At 37.0% G+C, this 20413-nt stretch overlaps 1 protein-coding gene across 2 annotated transcripts in view; it reads right to left on the bottom strand.

The window, feature by feature from the left end:
• Positions 1 to 7007: 7007 nt before the first annotated feature.
• ZDHHC15 (zinc finger DHHC-type palmitoyltransferase 15) overlaps positions 7008 to 20413 on the bottom strand; it is a 93678-nt gene continuing 80272 nt past the window's right edge. Inside the window, exons 11-13 of one of the 2 annotated variants that reach the window (XR_007132833.1) lie at positions 16176 to 16254; positions 15639 to 15775; positions 7008 to 11511 (exon numbers count right to left, since the gene is read on the bottom strand). Coding sequence is in view for 1 of the 2 variants with exons in the window: in XM_047765070.1 (XP_047621026.1) it covers positions 16208 to 16254 (47 nt within the window). In the remaining variant the exon portion in view is untranslated. The remainder of the gene's footprint in view (positions 11512 to 15638; positions 15776 to 16175; positions 16255 to 20413) is intronic. The other variant, XM_047765070.1, reaches the window with a different exon arrangement.

Raw genomic sequence — 20413 nt, forward strand, 5'->3', positions numbered from 1 at the left:
GCCGCAACAAGAACTCCTCCATAGGTACTTTTGGACGTCCAAATTTTCCAGTCTCCCTCAGCTTTTTCTCTCAGGCTTTAGGCAGTGTATTGTCTTAACCATATCTTTTGTCCCAGGTATCTGTGGGTTTTTATTTTTCCTAGCAGTATTTTCCAGCAAAGCCCATCACTCTTCCAATCCTATGTTCCAGGTTTGGAAAATAAAGACTGATGCCGCGCATCAATTCTTCAGGTTGCTCCCATCATTCTTTTTCCTATTTATTTTCTGGATTGCACAGTCTTATATCATTTGTCTTCAGGTTTGCTGATTCATCTTCCAGCTCAGATATACTGTTGAACACCTCAGTGAGTTTTTCATTTCAATTATTTTAGTTTTCAACTCCAAAATTTCCTATTGTTGGGTTTATTTTTGATAATTTTTTCTCTCTTTATTTATTCTATTTGAAAAAAGTATCATCATACTTTGATTGTTTTAATCATGGTTTCTTTTATTTCTTTGAGCATATTCATTACACCTGCTTTGAAGTCTTTGCTAAGTCTAACATGTAGGCTCTCTCAAAGGCAGATTGTATTACCTGGTTTTTTCCCATATATTTATCATACTTTCATTTTTCTTTGCATGTTCCATAATATGTTATTGGAAACTGGACATTTATGATAATATATTATAGTTACTTGGGGGTACTGATCACTCTGTCTCTGAGGCTTACTTTTTTTTTTTGGTTATTTTTTTTGTTTAGAGCCATGGCTGTATTCTTTTAGTGAAGTCTGTTTTTGCTGCAGTGTGAAGTATCTGATGTCTCTCTTCAGAGCATGCAGCTAGCTTTGGGCATGAATACACTCCCCATGGAATCACATGGTTTTAGCAGGTCCTTTTATTGCTGTCTCTTTCGCCGATCTCTGTTAAGCCATCTGCCTCTGTTAGTATAATACCCAGCCATTTGCATCTTCTAATTGGTGGGTGATTTCACTATTAAAACAGTGACCTGGGTCATAAATTGTTATACAGTCTGATCCAATTTAATTTGTTCCTACCACAGGAGGGCTCTTGTTTGCTGTGTAGGGATGGAAATTTTTCCTTTTCTTCTACTAGGTTATTTGGCTGTCTAATAATTAAGTTGATGTAAGACAGATTCACAAGAGAAAAACAAACAAATGCTTAATAACATGTATACCTCCTGCATACATGGGAGATACCCAAGAAAACCAAGTAATTGTCGGAAGTGGGTGAAGCCATCACCTTAAATACTATCTTCAGCTAAAGATAAAAGAAGATATTGGGGGGTGGTCAGTTATGGAAAGTTAACAGGAAAAGCACAGTAAACTTGGATAAAGTAGTTACACAGATCGAAGTCATTGCTTTCTCCATTGATAAGAGTTTCTAGAGATTTAGTATCATTTTTCTCTTCCTGGTACAGAAAGGGAGACATGTTTACAAATGGAGATTTCCCTTATAAATGTAAATATATCTTACAAAAGGGTAAATTCTACTCAGTTTTCAGAACTTCTCTCATGTCTGCTGTTTTTGTTTTTGTTTTTTGTTTTTTTTTTAATAACCAGCTTAAAATAGTAAATATGCCAATGTCATATTTTGGGGTGGCAATATCTACTCCCCTTCATTGTCTCTTTCCATGATTCTCTCTGTTAGACATCTAGCTGGTCTATGGTTTAGCTTATTTCTCTAATGGAGCTATAGCAGCCTCTTAATTGCTTACTACTAAAATCTCCATTGCTTTTAAGAGCACCCTTAGGCTTGAATTACCCTACGTTGTATTTCAAATAAATTCTGTTGTCTTGGGGAGAGCATTGAGCTATCTGTTCTTATGTCCTGCCTCTCATCCTTGGGCAAAATTTCTAGACCACTGCTCTAGAACAGTTGACAGGGAAAGTGGCCCACTTCTCTCAGAGTGAAACTTCTGTTTTATGAGGAGGGCACTTATTGGGCATAGTAACCTCTGGTGTTTTTGGCTTACCTTCCCTGGTGCTCTCTCCATGACTGCTTCTCCTTGCTGCACGAGCAAGTCTGTGTGAGGATGATCAAACTTCCTTGCCTGGGGTGGAAGTTCTGTCCTACAGTTGTGGGCTGGTGGATAAATAGTCCCCAAATTTTAAACCACTCTTGCCTAGGATAGAGCTTCTGCCACACAGAACTGGAGTGTGGGATGAAGGTGGTCTGCCACTCTAAACCAAATACTTCTCTGGTAACTTGGGAGAAGGAGCCCTGTGTTCCTGGCTACACCTGCTTGGAGTAGAGCTTGCAATATACTGAGCTGGTGATGGGGGCGAATGGAGGGAGCAGGCTATGTTTCAAATGCCATAGTCTTGTTGTAAGTAGTGAAATATGGTAGATTTTCTTATATCATTCTTTCTTCATTTTCTATATGCTTTTAGGAGAATTATGAGACATGTAACATGGCTGTTTTAAAAATAATTTTTGATGGAGAAAGTGTCTGGAGCTTCTCACACCACTATTCTGGAATTTATCTCCTCTGGCCACTATTTCTTCAAAGTGTTTTTCTGCATCCTCCTCTTAAGACTAACAATTACACTTATATTAAGCAGCTTGGAGTTTGCCCACAACTCAATGGTTGTATGTTCTTTTTATTTCACTCTTTTTTCTTCTATTCAATTTTAGATAGTTTCTAATCAAAACCTCTATGTAATCAACTTCACTTAGCATTTTTTTCCAGTTTCTAATGATCTGTTAATACTGTACAGCACATTTGCATCTCTGTCACTTTTAAACTATATAAGTTCAATTTTTATATTCTTCATGTTTCTTCTTCTTCTTCTTTTTTATCTTTTAGAGCCACACATGCAGCATATGGAAGTTCCCAGGCTAGGGGGCGAATCAAAGCTGCAGTTGCCAGCCTACGTCACAGCCACAGCAATGCCAGATCTGAGCCACATGAGCCACACCACAGCTCATGGCAATGCCAGATCCTTAATGCCCTGAACGAGGCCAGGAATCAAACCTACATCCTCATGGATACTGGTCAGGTTCTTTAGTGCTGAGGCACAACAGCACTCTATTTCACGTTTCTCAACATGCTTATGTTTTCTACCTTTTAAAATATATGGAATATAATTATAACTTTTTTAACGTTTGTTTTCTACAAATTCTATTATCTCTGTCACTTATACATCTGTTTTTACCATTAATTTTTATTTCCTTTATTGTTTTTATTTTATTGCTCCTTCAACTGCCTGGTAGTTAAGTATTGAATGCCTGATACTGCAAATTTTATAATGTTGGGTGCTAGATATTTTTATTACCATTAATATTCTTGAGTTTTGTTCTGGGACACAATGAAGTTACTTGTGAACAATCTGATCTTCATAAGGCTTGTTTTTAAGTAAGCCTTGCCTAGTAAGTCCAGAGCAACCTTTGGTCGAGGCATCCTTTTCTGCATTACTCACTACGTAATACCCTTGTGAGCCCTATAGATCTTGGTCCATGAATTACCAAATTTTTTTCCACTCTGTCTAGAGGCAAAATGAACTTTTTCTGGCCCAGAGATCCAGAGATTGTTTCCCATGTTCCTTTTGGATGGTTCTTTGTGGTCTCCATTTTGAGAACCAGTGCCATGTAGCATAAATTCACACATTAAGACAGCTATTTAAACTATAGGCATACAATTTACAAATCCAATAAATGACAGGGAGTTTGAGAGTAAAAAAGAGCATAATGCTTATAATAGAAGAGTCTCCTTAAATACTCATTTCTGACATTTAAAAACCAATGTCATGTCACTAAAAATAACACTGATATGAGCTAAATACTCCAACAGCTGTCATATTAAAGCTCCTCTAATTTGATGAGAAACATTTGGTCCTTTGTTGTCTGAAAAGAGGACTTTATATATTACCTGCTGTGTTCACAGCCCATCTCTCTGATATCCTTAGCAACAACCATTCTGCTGCTCATCTAACTGCTCCAGAGCCTAAGGTAATGGGGTGGAGGAATACGGAAATAGCAAATTCTGAAAATATAATAAACTCAGTAATAGAGTTTGCATTAATTGGTAACTGTAGCCCAGTTTGGTAACACAGTATCACACACAGGTTCACTTATTTGATTCTATAAACATGGGACATAATTAAAGGTAGGAATTCTTAATTAGGGTACATGAACATATTTCAGAGTCTCTGTAAACCCCCTGAAATTATAAAATTCTCTGTGTGTATGCACTTTTATATAAATAGTATCCATAGCTTTCTTTAGATTCTCAAAGGTGTGCATGACCAAAATAAGGTATAGGGTTCCTGTTTTAAGGCAACGTCAAATGAGTTCAGTTTCCCTCTCTTCCCACTACTCTTCTTTTCTTTCTTGACAATGGTATTCCCAAAGATGATAGCTAATACCAGTGAGAATTATCACAAAGAAGTAGATTTAAAGCTAGTTTGGGTTACACTAGAAAGACTCAAAATACATTGTTTTATTTATCAACTAGGATTGCAGTGTCTACACCCTTTGAAAATACTCATATAAAGGCAAAATTATTTTTGATGACTTTGGCTGAACTGAATTTGTCCAGAACTTTCAGCTTAATGAAATGTAGAAAACTTTCTAAGTTCATGACAAATGAAAGTATTTTAAAATAATGTTTAGAAATAGATGCTCCAAATGGTTCTGGAGTTATTTTAAGTTGTCTATGGATTGGTCAACCAATAGGATAGAAATAGAAGAGGTAAGTTAATGTTATCCTCTTCAAAATTACAATCAATATATTGAAAATATGTAGGTATAAGATAGAAGGCTTCAAAGTTTAGGGGAAATGATAATAAAGTGGAATTAATGTTTCTCAGCTTAGCTATTTCCCCCAGTATTCACCCTTGATTGTTTACTTCTTATAGAACCCTCATCCCCCAGCACTCAATAGCCCTGACCCCTCACACACATGTGATTCAGAAGCCACTTCACATTTACATTTTTATTGGTTCCCTCTGAACCACATCACTCTAATAAGTGCTTTCTAATTGTTCAGGGTAATTTGTGAATAGTATGATAGTAGATTTGTAAATATAACAATGACAAATTTTGACTAGTGACCTATATTCTTTAATATTCCAATAGCAAAACTTTTGCTTTTCTTGTACAATTAATAGCATTTTATTTTTATTGAAATTCTTATATGCTATAGCCAAATTTATTTTAGAGTTGGCCAATGCCAACTCAAGAATGTTTCTTGCCATCTGTCCCTACAAGGATTAAATCATGGGACATAGCATTCACTGACCTTTAATATACCCTGAAAAGATTTCAGGGTGGAGACCAGGAATGAGGCACTCTGTGCTCTGGGAAAAACTGGCAGAATAAGTCTTCAGATACCTATTTTCAGTAGGAAGTTTTATGAACCCAAATCCTTACATCTCATTTCTAGAAAAGCACTAAAATCATTAATGAAGAATCTGCTCTTGTGATTAGCAGCAACCTTCTCATGACTAGCAGCAAACTTCTACTAAAATGTGTGCTTGGTTGCACATACACCCTTCACTGCCTCTTTGGAAAAGTTCCTCAGACCTATCTGAGAGGCTCTCTCCTCCATTACAGTCCTCAGTGCACCCCAAATAAAACTGAACTCACGGCCCTCACATTGTGCTTTAAAAAAATCAACACCAATATTGTCAGATTCTGGGTCTAATATTGCACTAATTTGTAAAATTAATATAAGTGCTTCAGTTAAGGTTTATGAGGAAAATTTCTTTTAAAACCATATTGAAATACTTTTAATAAAAGTTTGCTTAAAATGTGCTTTTTTTTTTTTGGTCACACCTGCATCATGAGAAAGGATTTGAACCTGTGCCACAGCAGCCACCCAAGCCACAGCAGTGACAAGGCCAGATCCTTAACCCACATAGCCACCAGAGAACTCCAAAGTGTGCTTTTTACTATCATGAATTTTCCACCCCTGTAAACTTGGAAGTCTAAACATTGAAATATTATACTATGTGAAAATGAATATTTTAATATTTAAAAAGAAGCTGACTGATTTTTCAATGTCCCTGCATATGGTGAGAAAATTTTTAAAATTTGTTTATGAAGAAAATGTCTCTATGTTTACACATTCTTGTATAAACCATTATACCTATACCTTTATATCTGTATCTATAAATTAAATCTTCCTGTTAAATGTCTATGCCTTGAATTTCCTTAGTAAACCCCCTACATAATATGATTCTTGTATAATGCCTCCTCTTTTTTGCCTTTTTTAAAATCTAGAAATTGGTCATTCTTTGTTTCTAGTATTTGATTTTTTTACATTGTATTTGTGATGTAAATTAAAGCTATTTATAGCTGATTCATTGGAATAAATGAAATGGGATTTTCAGCTGAGATGTTTTGGGGTCTTCACCTAGGAAAAAGTATTTTTTTAATGGCTGCATTTGTGGCAGAGGCAAGTTCCCAGGACTGAATCCGAGCCACAGCTGAGACATATGCCACAAATGCATCAATGCTGGATCCTTTAAGCCACTGTGCTGAGCTGGGGATCAAACCTGCGCCTCCATGGGGACCTGAGCTGCTGCAGTTGGATTCCTAACTGTGTCACAGAAGAAACTCCAGAAAGTAAGTACTTTTAAAATAAGCTTAACTGGAATAAAAGACTTCTTTCTGGTTTAAAGTCTGACCTCTATGGGTTAGGCCTCTCCAAGGTGATTCAAGTTCTCCATTATTTAATCATGACCAGCAATTATTGTTCCAAACTTGAGCCTTCAGTGCTCTGCATTTTCAGTGACAAATGCCTTCCTGTAAGCTAATTTTGTCTATAAAGGATTTTTTGTGCAAATGGATCATCTATTGAGGGGAACCTTATTTGGGGCTTACTTAGTAAGGGTCTCCAAATATTTCTCTGAGGGTAATGTGCAACTTAGGAGCAGGCGGACCGCTGTAAACTTCTCTCAGGATCATTGCGGTTTTTTTTTTCAGGTTATACATCTGGAGAATAAACATAGTCTTCAGTGCAAGAAAAAGCAAACCAGGGTTCATATCATCCTTAGGCACATAAGTTCTTTCTTTTTCTTTTTACTTATCATAATAATAGATGGAAAGGCAAAATATGTGTCAGGTTGAGTGGAGACTGAACATGATTAGACCAGTTAGCATTCTATCTAAAAGCCATTGCTGCTGATTTCACCACTCATATCCACATAGGAACATAAGAGAGGAATACTGAGCACAGGGCTGGAGGGGGTGTTTGGAAGATGAGATGTTACATAGGCGTCTACATACCACAGATACCAATACACTATATACCCATGAAATGAGATATATAGAAACTTCCATCAAAGTGGTCTGAAATTTTAGGCTTTACCAACACTGTTTACAGAATCATAATATATAAAAGAAACAACAATTTTATGCATATGCTTTTAATAAAGGACTTAGGAAGATAAAGTTAGTATTTTTGGGTATTTCTGTAGCAAGACACATGGTTTTACGAATACTTTATATAATCATTTTAAGCAGATTGGTGGGAAAAAAGGATTTGTAACAAATTGGCAACATGAGCTTAACTTCTGAGGTCCCCAGTGCTTTAGTTTTTCTGGCTCTCCAATGCATTTCATATATTACTAAGACATAGTACGAACTTTCCTGCTGTGTCCCTTTGCTGATTTAGCCAACAGGGTGACAGCCATTACTCCTTAAATGCATCTTATCTTACTGTTTTTTTCCCTTTAATCATTCTCTACTAATAATCTATTTCCTGATATGTTACATTCATATCTAAATCTACTGATGGTCATATACCAGGCTGCTACAAAAAATATACTTAATAGTTTTGAACACTGTGTGGGACACAGCCCTAGCCCTTTTGGGGAAGTAAACAGTCATGGGTTGCATGCTATTAGGAGATATCTATTCATTATTATGTTACATTATAGCTTCATGCAAAAGACTATAATTTAATATGGTACATTATAGCTACTGTTGAAGAAATGCAGATGTGCTATACCTCATAAACCACTTCCTACTGATTGGATGGAAGTCATGAATTTTCTAAGAATATGAGACGTGGAAAGGTCTAACAATCTTGTCACATGCCTTCTATGACTCTGATAGAGGCACAGTACACGTCTCTTGCACTAATTAAGTACCTAGGAGCAGAAGTTCTAGAATGTATAAATGAAATATTCTTCACTTGCAGTGACTGTTGGACTTTTTTCTAAAAGGAGAGGACAGAGACTCATTCCTTTAAAGTATTTGCTCCTAATGACCAGGCAGCCTGCTTTGGGGGCATGTATGTGTGTGCACTCATGTATATATGTGTGATGATAGGTGAAAAGGACAGGCTTTGCATGACTGTTACATTCCTATGAATTTGGGCCATGTTAAATTTCAGATGCACATTAAATAATGTATATTAAATATTCTTAAAACAAACCTGCTAGGATTGTGCGTAAATCACCATTAATCTCAATGTCTACACTTTGTGCAATTTGGCATTAACATGGAGAAGCATATTCTTTTCTCTGCTAAAAACAGCCCTGAGGATGGGCTCTATGAGTGCCAGAGGACATAACAGCACTGGCTGATGCCATTCGGTGTAAAATACATGTGTCACATGGGGAAAGAGGGGAAAAGAAGCACATATAGCATTTCTATCACACAGAAAATAAGAATTATATTAATTGCATACTTTCAGATTTTGGACAAAGTGAGACTATTTTGAAATGTAATCCTGCCCTGCTTGCTGTTATGTTCTAAGCTGCTCCATGGTTATTCCAATACTGGGAAGCTAAGTCATTCTAACAGTGCACTGGACATGGCAACTGTGAGTTCTGTCCCAGACAGCTATTTGTTTTGGAGGGCACTTCATTTCATTTGCCTTTAATTTTTTCAGGTTCGACTGTGAGGAAAGTAATTTCTATTCTGTCTCTTCCCAAGGATACTGTTGGAATGAATGGAATAACAGTAATAAAGTACTCTAAGCTCTGTAAGAACAATCGTCAATGACAGCATGGAAGAAAGAATGGAGCACACTGATCTGTTTAGAAATACTGTTCTGGTTAGACTTTTCATTCCAGTCCTGCAATGAAAGATATATAAGAGCACTGGGGAGTTACATAGCACCTTTCACCTGTATGATCCTAACAATTAGTGTCTTTGTTTTGCAAATGGGGAAGATGGGTACCAAAGATTGGGGAATGAAATCCCACAGAGGGTATTAGACATGGCCCCAAGGAAAAGCAAGCAAAGGAGCCAGGTCAGGGTATGTATGTAATTATCAAACAAACTTCTCTTTCTTATATATAAATAGTCAACCAATTGAGGGTGTGTGTCTAGGTACAGAAGTCAGTACTCAATGATCTATAACAGGAATAATATCAGAGTCTACAAACTAGTGGAGTCAAGGTTCAGAGATAGGAATAGGGTTTCTTTATTTCCCTAAGTCCCCAGGTAAAACCCTGATTTTTTGGCCTTTAGAAGACAGTGTAAGTCTGTAAGACATTAAGCAATCATCTTTGCATTATAGCTTTCCTGAGTTTTACCCTTCCAGTGCTTCCTTAGAGTTCTCTGATACTGCCTTTTATGACCTGATTTCTGAGTGCTGATACATTCTATTCATCAAACAAGTTCTTGATTCCTTCCTGACTTTGAATCACAGTTAGCAGCTATTCTGCTTAACCCTTGGCAGAAGGTGATGGATGGGGAAGGGAAAGATTGCTTTGATGCCAACTGGCTGTGAAGTAAGGAACAGCCCTACCTTTAGGAAAGGTACATTTCTATATGAATATAAGGCAAGGCTTGTCAAACATAAGACCATGTGAATGATCAAATAAGCTTTCAATATAAACCCAAACAAGAGTGTTTTGAAGGGAAAGAGGAAGGGGAGAAAATCTTCCTATTTGAACATACATGATTTCATCATGAAACCCAGTGTGCATAGTCTTCTAGGCTACTTATTGGCATCTGAGTTTGAGAAACAGTCCTTGGCCCTAATAGATTTAATCACAGCTAGTATTCTCTCAAATGAAATGCTGGCCACACCCCATTTAGTTTATGCTGAAAGTCTTAACCTTGACTACAATTACCTAGAGGATTCAAATGAACAGGTCTTTCATTGCTTTAAGTAACTGGATTGCTCACATTCGTAGCTCCACTGAAGCCAAAGAGTTATGGCAGGCAACTCTTTTTACTAAAAAGGGTTTTAGGAGGAGTAATTTAGCAAACGTAATATCCCTCTAGGAGTTCAACAACTTGATATCAGTAAGATGCCTCTAACTCACTGATCTTTGTAAACAGAGTTAGGACTTCTATTGTTAGCAGCTGGGAACTAAAGCAATGACTGAGAAATGAAAACTATCAATACTCTTAGGCATTATTATTATAGAGAAGCAGCATTAGTATCCCTTTTCATTGATTCAGGCACTAGGACTAAAAGAAAGGCTTATAAATTGGGAAATCCATGTAAACTACCTTAAATGGCTGCACTACTACTGAAACAAACAAACAAAAAGAACAACAACAACAACAACAACAAAGAATTGGCATATTACTATTAGGCTTTCACTATCTGTACAATAATCCCTGTTATGAAAACACACATATTTAGTGCTAAGTTCTTAGGCTAATTTCAACTGTGGAAGTTTACCTTTATTAACAGTATGATAATTAAACCTGACATCATCCTTAAACCTCTTAACTAAACCAATGGTTAATAATTTAGGCTTATAGTTTTTCTTTTATCACAAAAGTAATTCATAAAGGCTAAAATAAAGCTAGGTAGCATAGAAAAGAATAAAAGTTTTTGGAGAATTTTACCATAGTCTGGCATTAAAGTCTTTAAAACACCAATCATTATGATAAATATAGTAGAAATCTGATCCGATCTCTATTAGCGGTGGTGCCTTCAGGAATAGGTTTTACATTGTTCAATTCTCAATTCAAGGACCTCGATCACAGTGTTGAATCCTCCTCCTAAATTTTAGGTACCTGATATGGGGAAGGTGTTCACAGCTTAGCAAATATTTAATTGCTATTTAGGAAAAAGTATGATTGAATAAAAACTCCAGATTTTTTAAACCTTGATTTTCACAACACCACAGCAGAATTTTGTGTAAATATGCTGCATATATGCATGATTATAAATGCACATGCATACAAGCAGCAAGCATAGTTTGATTCCCCTCAATACAACAAAGACCCTACTGGTATGATTAACAGTCTTTCTAGGGAAGTTAAAGAATCTTGGTCTTTTGAGTTCCACTTTACCTGACAAGAGGAATGAAAAGAGCCTCTGAAAAGATATACACTTTACATTTAGGCTTTCACAGATGGAGGGAGGGGAAATAAAGAAAGAGAGGAAGACTGGCTTGAATTAATTGCTACCAGATTGATGAATTCAGCTAATAAATAACTTGTAAAGTCCTGAAACATCTATCTGCACAGCAAGTATTTGATGGAATGCTTTCAAGTTGTGAAGATTTCAGTCCGCCATGGTGACTTATTTTGAAGATTAGAATGGTTTCCAACACTGAACTCTATAAGCCTCATGGGAGATGGAGGGTCCTAAGAATGAAAAAAAGAAATTCACAGGTGAGCTGAACTACTGTAAATATCCACATGGTAACATCCATTGACAATAATATGCAACTGTTAAAATTGTTTTTGAAGAGTATGGGTCAGCATTGAAAAATGTTAAGTGGGAGTTCCCGTCATGGTGCAGTGGAAATGAATCTGACTAGGAACCAAGAGGTTGCGGGTTCGATCCATGGCCTTGCTCAGTGGGTTAAGGATCCAGCGTTGCTGTAAGCTGTGGTGCAGGTCGCAGATGTGGCTCAGATCTGGCGTTGCTGTGGCTCTGGTGTAGGCTGTGGCTACAGCTCTGATTAGACCCCTAGCCTGGGAACCCTCATATGCCATGGATGCAGCCCTAAAAAGACAAAAAAAAAAAAAAAAAAGAATAGAAAAATGTTAAGTGGAAAAAAAAGCAGGATACAAAATTATATATACCATGTTACAATTATTTTTAGCCCATAATTTTTATCTGGAATAAAAGACTAATGAAATACACTAATTTGTTGAAAGTGATGGATTCATGGGTAATTTATTTTCATTTTATATACTTTCTACCTGTATTTTATACATTTTCTCATATGTATAATTTCTCTTATATATATAAAATATAATAATATTTTAAAAAAAATTCACAAGCAATAACATAAGCTTTGAAATTAGGCATTTCTGGGTTTTTGGGGCTTTTTTTTTAGGGCTACACCCACTGCCAGCCTACACCACAGCCACAGCAACGTGGGATCTGAGCTGCATCTGTGACCTACACCATGGCTCATGGCAACACCAGATCCTTAAACCACCGAGTGGGGCCAGGGATCGAACCCACGTCCTCATGGATACTAGTTGGGTTTGTTACTATTGAGCCACAACAGGAACTCATGAAATTAGGCATTTCTAAATCTGAATTCTAACTTTGCTCTTTGCTATCTTTGTGACTCTGGACAAATAACATCAATAGATCTTAGTTTCTTCATCTGTAAAATAGGCATAACAAAATCTACCTAAAACAATATCTGGCATATAGAAGGCATTCAAGCAGCTATTACTGTAAGCCTTATGGAAAACAATTTGGCCATATATATTAACAGTTTTTAAAAGTTTCATACCAGTAATTTTACTTCTAGGATCCTATCATAAGAAAATGATTATAAATGAGGAAGAAGATTTATGTTCAATGATATTTTTGGCAGCCTTACTTATAATAGTGAAAAAATTGTATAAAAATCTTAAGGTTGGACAGCAGATAATTGGTTAAATAATCAAAAGAACCTTGATATAATGGGAAATTAAGCATTAGTTGAAAAGAGCAGAATTCAAGACAATACAATATAGCCTCAATGTTTAAAAATATATTCTTTTTTTTTTTGTCTTTTGTCTTTTTTGTTGTTGTTGTTGTTGTTGTTGCTATTTCTTGGGCCGCTCCCACGGTATATGGGGGTTCCCAGGCCAGGGGTTGAATCGGAGCTGTAGCCATCGGCCTACGCCAGAGCCACAGCAACGCGGGATCCGAGCCGCATCTGCAACCTACACCACAGCTCACAGCAACGCCGGATCATTAACCCACTGAGCAAGGGCAGGGACCGAACCCGCAACCTCATGGTTCCTAGTCGGATTCGTTAACCACTGCGCCACGACGGGAACTCCTAAAAATATATTCTTAGAAAATATTGGAAGGGATACAACAAAATTTGGTGAGTTTTTTTTTAGGTGGTGGGATTGTGGGTGATTTAAATTTTCTTTGTAGTTTTTTCTCTTTTCTGTTCTCTTTAATATACTTCTAAAAAACAACTTATGATCTTAGAGACTGTTTTACACCCCCCTGCTTCTCATTCATTCAGCAAATATTTATTGACTACTTACCATGTGCAGGGCATTGTGCTAGAGGCTGGCACTAAAATGTGAGCAAGACATAGTGACTGCCCTCAAGGAGCTTACAATCTAGTTTGAGAGACAGAAAAGTAAGAGGGCTATTACAACGCAGAATAAAAGTGCCCTCACAACATTATTATAGTTGCACCCAGAAGGGATCCTGAGTAAATTATATGGAAGCTGAAGCCTAGAAAATAATAGCAACCTGAAGGAGACAGGAATGGAGGAGGTGGAAGGTTGCTGAATGAAGCATCCCAATCATGGGAAATAGGTGGGGCATGTTTTGAGGGGCTGAAAGAAGTCAAGGTGTGGTTCAAGTATAGAGTGTGAGGACAGATCTAGTGGAAAGGAAGCTTCAGAGGTGAGATTATGAGAGATGAATCTGGAGGGATGAGCAGAGGCTGGATCATAAAAGGGCTTGTAAACCATGTTAAGGAGTTCAGACTACACTGAAGCCAACAAAAGAGCCATTACACAGAGTTGAGTTTTTCATCTTTCTACTTGCAATATGGAAAATGAACTGGAAGAGGGGCAAAACTGGAGGCAGGAAAACCAATTAAAAGTCCATTGCAGTAATGCAGATGACACATGGTCTGGGGTCATGGTAATCAGAAAAGTCCACAGCTTCCAGAGATATTCAGGAAGTACAATAAACACACCTTAGTGAATAATTAGATGTGGGTAGGAGATGAAGGAGAAGGAACAAAACAGATTTTTTGGGTAGGTGAAGTTGAAAAGCACTTGGTTATTCAGGTCTGGGGCTCAGGAAAGAATTCTGGGCTGGAGATATATATTCAGTAGTTATCAACATATATATGCCCTTTAGCCAAGGAATGGATAGATTCCTTTGAGTAGATTTATGTGATGGTCAGGAGAAAGCCTAGCAAAGTTTGGGAAGATACTGTCTTAAGCAGATGTCTGATAGTAGGGGTAGGGGGAAGAAGGGTGTAGGAAGTTCCAGAGAAGTATGAGAGAAGGGTTTTTAAAAAAAATTTTTTTAATTTAAATACAGTAAAATTAACTTTTGTTTGGTTTACAGTTCTGTGAGCTTTTATACATATGAAGAATCTTCTAACCACCATCTCAGATAGAATGCAGAACTTTCTCCAACCTCTAACCCTGGCAACCACTAATCTGTTTTCTATGTATTTTTGCATATGTATTTTGTATTTTCTCTCTATATATTCCCTATGCTATGAATTAGTTTTTTTCACTTACCATAATATATTTTAGATTCGTCTATGTTGCTATCAGTATCAATTGATCATTACTTTTTTTTTTGGCCATCTGCATGACATGTGGAAGTTCCCCGACCAGGGATTAAACACACATGAACCACAGCAGTGAATTGTTCATTACTCTTGATTGCTGAGTAATGTATTTTGTGTACCCTTTCACTTATTGAAGGACATTTGCTTTCCAGGTTTGAACTTGTATACATAAAGCTGCTATAACCATTCATATACACATTTTTGTGTGAACACAGGTTTTCATTTTCTAGGGAAAATATTCAGGAGTAGGATTACCAGGTCATATGGTAAATGTATGTTTAACTTTATAAGAAACTTTACAAGGAAGTGTCAAATGGTTTTTTTCAGAGTACATGTGTTGTTTTGCATTCCCACCAGAAATGCATGAGAATTCCAATTGTTCTGCATCCTTGTCAGCACTTGGAATTATCACTATGTAAAAACTTTGCCTATTCTAGCATGGGTGTAAAGGAATCGCCTTGTGGTTTTAAATGCATTTTCTTAATGGCTAGTGATATGGAACATCTTTTCCTTTCTTTTTCTCCCCAATGAATATCTATATTTTAAAAGTAGCTTCATTGTCATACTGATTTTCAAATGTGAATGACTTTTCATTTATATTTTAACAAAGACTTTTGGCACTAACTTCATAGAATACTCACAATAAATTTTTTAATTTATTTTTAAATTGAACTAGAATTGAAATTGCTGTGACTCTGGTGTAGGCCGGTGGCTACGGCTCCTATTCAACCCCTAGCCTGGGAACCTCCATATGCCACGAGAGAGGCCCAAGAAATGGCATATGACAAAAAAAAAAATCAGAGAGGAAATAAACAGAGATTAAAAAACAATAAAATCCACAGACTGATAGGCTTCTGAATAATTGCCAAATTTTTCATGGGAATAGAATTGGAAGGCTTATCAGATCAGAGCTTTGAGCTCTATGGTATTTTTATTACTAAAGTTTTCCTTTTAATTCTGAATTACATTGGGTTTATTTACCTGTGAATCTTGCAAAGAGAAGGCTGTTAAGCTTTTCACTAGGCCACAGAGAATCCCATGTGTAAGGCTACCTGCCACTGATGAAAAAATTAGTAGCATTCTGAGAGAGTTGGAGTTGTAGGAATGGTGCTTTTTGCCTGTGAGTGAGTAAGAGTAGGTTATTAACTGACATAATGGAATCAGGCAAAAAAAAAAAAAACTATTTGTAATCTTTTTCATTTCAGAGACCTGAAATGCACCAGGACAAGGTTTATAACTCATAGTATGAAAGTAAATAATCCAAACATGTTTGGCTATTCCTGGATAACCTGGGGTCTTTTAGCCAAAGTGAATAGTGTGAGTTGCAGGGAGGAAGGGCATCTTTTTCAGTGCATTACATAGGGAAATTATGTTTAGAACTTCTGCTTATATGAATAATACAAGAGCGACAAATTTAACATCTTGTTTACCAGAGTGAGAACTTTTTTAGTTCTGCTCCCCAGACTGCCTCTTAGCAGTCCCGGCGGCACTCTAATGCCCCTCCCTCAGAATACTAACCTGTTTGAGAAATGTGGGAAATATGAAAACTGCTACGTTTCTGTTTCCACGGCAAGAGATGATGATCCTTCTGGGTAATCTGTAAGGTTGAAAGGTGAAGATAATCAAATGTCCCTTTCTCTTGTATGGATGGGTATTCATTTATTTGCATATTTCCTTCTCGGTCAATCCCTGGAGGGAGCAGACATCTGCAAACATCTAAAGCCTGATGTGCTATACTGAAGCATTTGTAACCAGTCCAGACACTCATACTTCAAGAGTAGTTAGCCTGCTATACTATGAACTGAGTTATTTATCAGCATTATCTGATCTATAATAGTGGATGGTACTTATTTCACTTAAATAGTGATGACAGCTCAACATCATTTGGCTTTGATGGAATGTTTTGGGTCTTGTTACTCACAAAATTACTCTGTCTTGTTATTCAACTGGACATAACTGATATAGCTTTTATAGTACTTTATGTGTTGGTGTGTTTCTAGAAAGGAATGCAGTATCTAGAAAATAAGAGACTTTGGAATTAACAAGCAATACCGTTTATGATACAAATGTTCTTGTTTCCAATCCCCAGCCTTTTGGGGAGCAAAGTACACTCTGAGTGAGCTTGCTTAATGTACAGATGATCACTTTCTTTATATCCCCTGCATAAACTGTATTTTGAGATTTAAGGAAGAAGTCAACAGTGGTTGTCCCTTACATTTTCTGCTTAGTACATTCTCCTTTATAAAATCAATGCGCCATTCAGAGTGTTCTCATAAGTGTGAGGTCTGGATCCCATAAGACAGAGGCCAGCCAGGGTGGGTTACCCTTACCACAGCAGGCTAGCAAACTCTCATGTCACTGAGTTAACCAGTCAGATTCCAGAGACAAGACTGCTTTCTTCCAGGAAGAGTAGAAAAGTAAAAAGTGGCTCTGAGAATGTCTGTCTTTGAAATCATGGCTCTATGGTGGGCATAACATCCTGTCCTGTTTGGAATTCCGGACTTAGGGTGTTCTTGCCCTCAACTCTGAACAGAAAGCAGTTATATTGGCCCAGCTCTTCAAGGAAGGGTGTATAAATAATTACTCATGTTTGTCAACAACTCAAAAGAGAAAAAGAGGCAGCAAGTGCTTGAGTATACATCTCAGCTTACCTATACATTTCTACCAAGGAAGCAACTGGTAAGTATAAAAGGCAATTCTGGAACTTCACTGCACTATTTGTCATGCTGTTTCTTCCTGATGGTTGGCTGTCTCAGAACTTTGTAGATATGGTTTGGCAATGTACCTTTTCAGAAACTGGCTTTTGGTACTCTACTAAATGAAACCCATTTTACTCTTTACCATTGCAATCCACACTTGTATCTGGCATAGAACACTTCTTTCCAGCAATTACTAGAATTAAAATCAGGCTTACAGACATTGAACCTTGAGCTGAAAAATTCGATTATCAATTCCCTTCATGGTTCCACTCCAGGAGGAGATTAAGCTAAGGCTGCAAAGGTAGAGTCGTTACCAGGTGAGGACCAAATTGAAAGAAAGCAGATACTTCAGAAAAAAAATAAAGCTTGCATAATAGAAGACAAATGCAGAATTTAAGAAAACAATTTATTTTCTCCTTCTACCATCTGCACCTATACTGCTTTCACCACCCCCACCTGCTCTTGCTGCCTATGTTGTAGTGATTTTACCATTATTCAATAAATGTTTACTTGAACCAAGAATGATATCAGTTTAGTCTTAGTGTATGCTGGTTCAATTTTGGTTCTCTTTCTGTGTCATCCTAGATCTCCTCCCTTCCTTTAAAATCTTATGTTCACACATAAACCTTTGATACTATGGGAAGTGACCATAAGAGTATATATACACATCCTTATAGCCATTGGTTCTCAGAGATTGTGAACAGTAGGGAAAATGGACATAACGTAGAATCTCTAAGAATATAGGTTGAGTTATGACTGCTTTATCACCTTGCATAAATGATTTACCTCCCCAGCCTCAACTTTTTCATCTGTAAAATAGGGTGATACTCTCATTCACAGTATTTTTGTAATGCTCTTCCCTGAATTATGAGTGTACTCTAAGATTTTATTCTCTACCCTCTGACTTTCTTTTTTTCATTCATTTTTCTTCCACATGAATGCATGCCAACATTGCTTAGGTGATGTCAAATTTTACCTTTTATCTCCTTCCCCTAGCTTTATTCTCTCCTTTGATTATCTCCTACACCTCTCATGGGTTTAACCACCATCTCTAGAAGAAAGACTCCCAGATCTCTTTAGTCACTGGGACTATTTCCAGTTATTTAAAATGTCTCCTGGCTTTAATCCTTCCTCTTCATTTCTAGTATTACCACCACTGCTGAAGCCATTGTGACACATGCTCTATTGCTTTTTCTGGTTCCTGTCTCTCCAAATTTTAATCCATCCTGCATACTAGTACCTGAAATTTATCTTTCATTATACTAATACTACTGAAGACCATAAAATTCATAGCTATTTCCTGTTGTAGCAAATCTACAAAGCCCTCTACCATCTGGCCATATTTTACTTCTCTAAGATTACTGTTCACAACCCACAATGCCTGCCCAATTCATAGGAATGGATGGCCTCTTCAGTGTTCTTACCACTTTTAAGTCACACTTCTTGCATGGAATGCCATTTCCTTCTTCCTACAATCTATCCAGATGTTACTCATCTTAATGATATCTACCTTAAGTCCTGCTTCTGCCTCAAAACTTTCACCACTATAGCCCATACACTCTCCCTCATCATTGATATGCTCAGAGTTTAAGCATCACTGCACACAGTACTTAGCATAGGCCTAAGCTTACTTGCTAGCATAACTTTTATGGCAATGAGCACATTAAATCTTGTGTTAGACTTGTGAGCTTTTCCTATCCTTTCCTACAACTGCAAATTCCTTGAGGGCAGAGGCTATCTTTTATCTTTATATTCTTCCAAAATACCTTGTCTGAGGTGTACCTTCAGGAAATATTTTTTTTTTCTCTTTTTTGGCTATGCCCACAACATACAGAAGTTCTCAGGCTAGGAACTGAACCTGAACCACAGCAGTGACCCGAACCACAGAAGTGACAACCCTGAGTCCTTAACTGCTAGGTGACCAGGGAACAATAGGAAATACTTTCTGAATTGAACTGATGGATTGGAGACCTGGAATATTTCAGGGACATGTGCCAATTCAGGTCTCAGGGTTGGACAATGCAGGTAAAGCAGTAAAATGAACATTCATAATATTACTGAATAAGTTAAGTTTTCCAGGAGCGGAAGGAATGGTCACTCCCCTCTTATCTAGAAACAAGAGGAACAAGTCCTTTGAAAAATGCGCAAAAGAGTAGCCCCTCCCTAACACAGTCTATTATGTTTTATGCTTTCAGTGATGAGACTTAGGATTCTTACTCTTGAATAAAGGCAAACAACAAGTGTGAGAAGAGGATATTTATAGTCTGATAGTCAAAAACCTAGGTGGAAGTTTAAGAGGGAGCAACTGATAATACCTAGAGAAGATACCTGAAGAAAGAAATTCGATTCCAGAATATGGGAAAGTATGTTAATAATGTAAGCTTACAGTGGCTTCTAATATATAATAAATATATCTCCCAGAAAGGGAAAAGAGCCATTTGGTGAAAGATATAAAGTTGTGGTTATTCAGTTTGACTTTTGATGAGATCATAGAACATCATATCTTAGAGCTGAAGATAGTTTAGAAATCAAGGAATTGAAACTGAGGTCCAGAGAAGAGAAGGGACTTTCCAAAAGTCATACATTGAATCCAGTGGCAGAGCTGGGAAATGATCCCCATGCCAGAGCTTTATCCATGTTCTCCATCATTCTATTTCTGATGAAAGAGGCATAGGAACTGAGAAGTTTTCTTTTAAATGGACCTTATTAAGATCTATAAACTGAAAAGTTAAAGTGAGAACAAAGGAGAGGTACTGGGTGGTACAGTGATTAAGGGTTTGGACTCTGGAGCCAATTCTGTCACTTACTGGCTTTGTGACTTTGGGCTTCTCTGTGCTTGCATTTACTCATCTATAAAGTAGAGTCATTTAATATTTACAACTTACTAAGTGATTATGACTCTTAAATGTGACAATGCCTGTAAATCAGCTGGCATATAATAGTCATTCAACAATTTAGTTGTACCCCTGGATTCAAACAAGCATCTATATGTAATTTTATTTTGCTAGGTTGCAGACAATGAAATGAAGGCGATGAGGTCTCTAACTTCAAGGAGTT

This window comes from Phacochoerus africanus, chromosome X, assembly GCF_016906955.1.
Source record: "Phacochoerus africanus isolate WHEZ1 chromosome X, ROS_Pafr_v1, whole genome shotgun sequence".
Classification (NCBI taxonomy): Eukaryota; Metazoa; Chordata; class Mammalia; order Artiodactyla; family Suidae; genus Phacochoerus; species Phacochoerus africanus.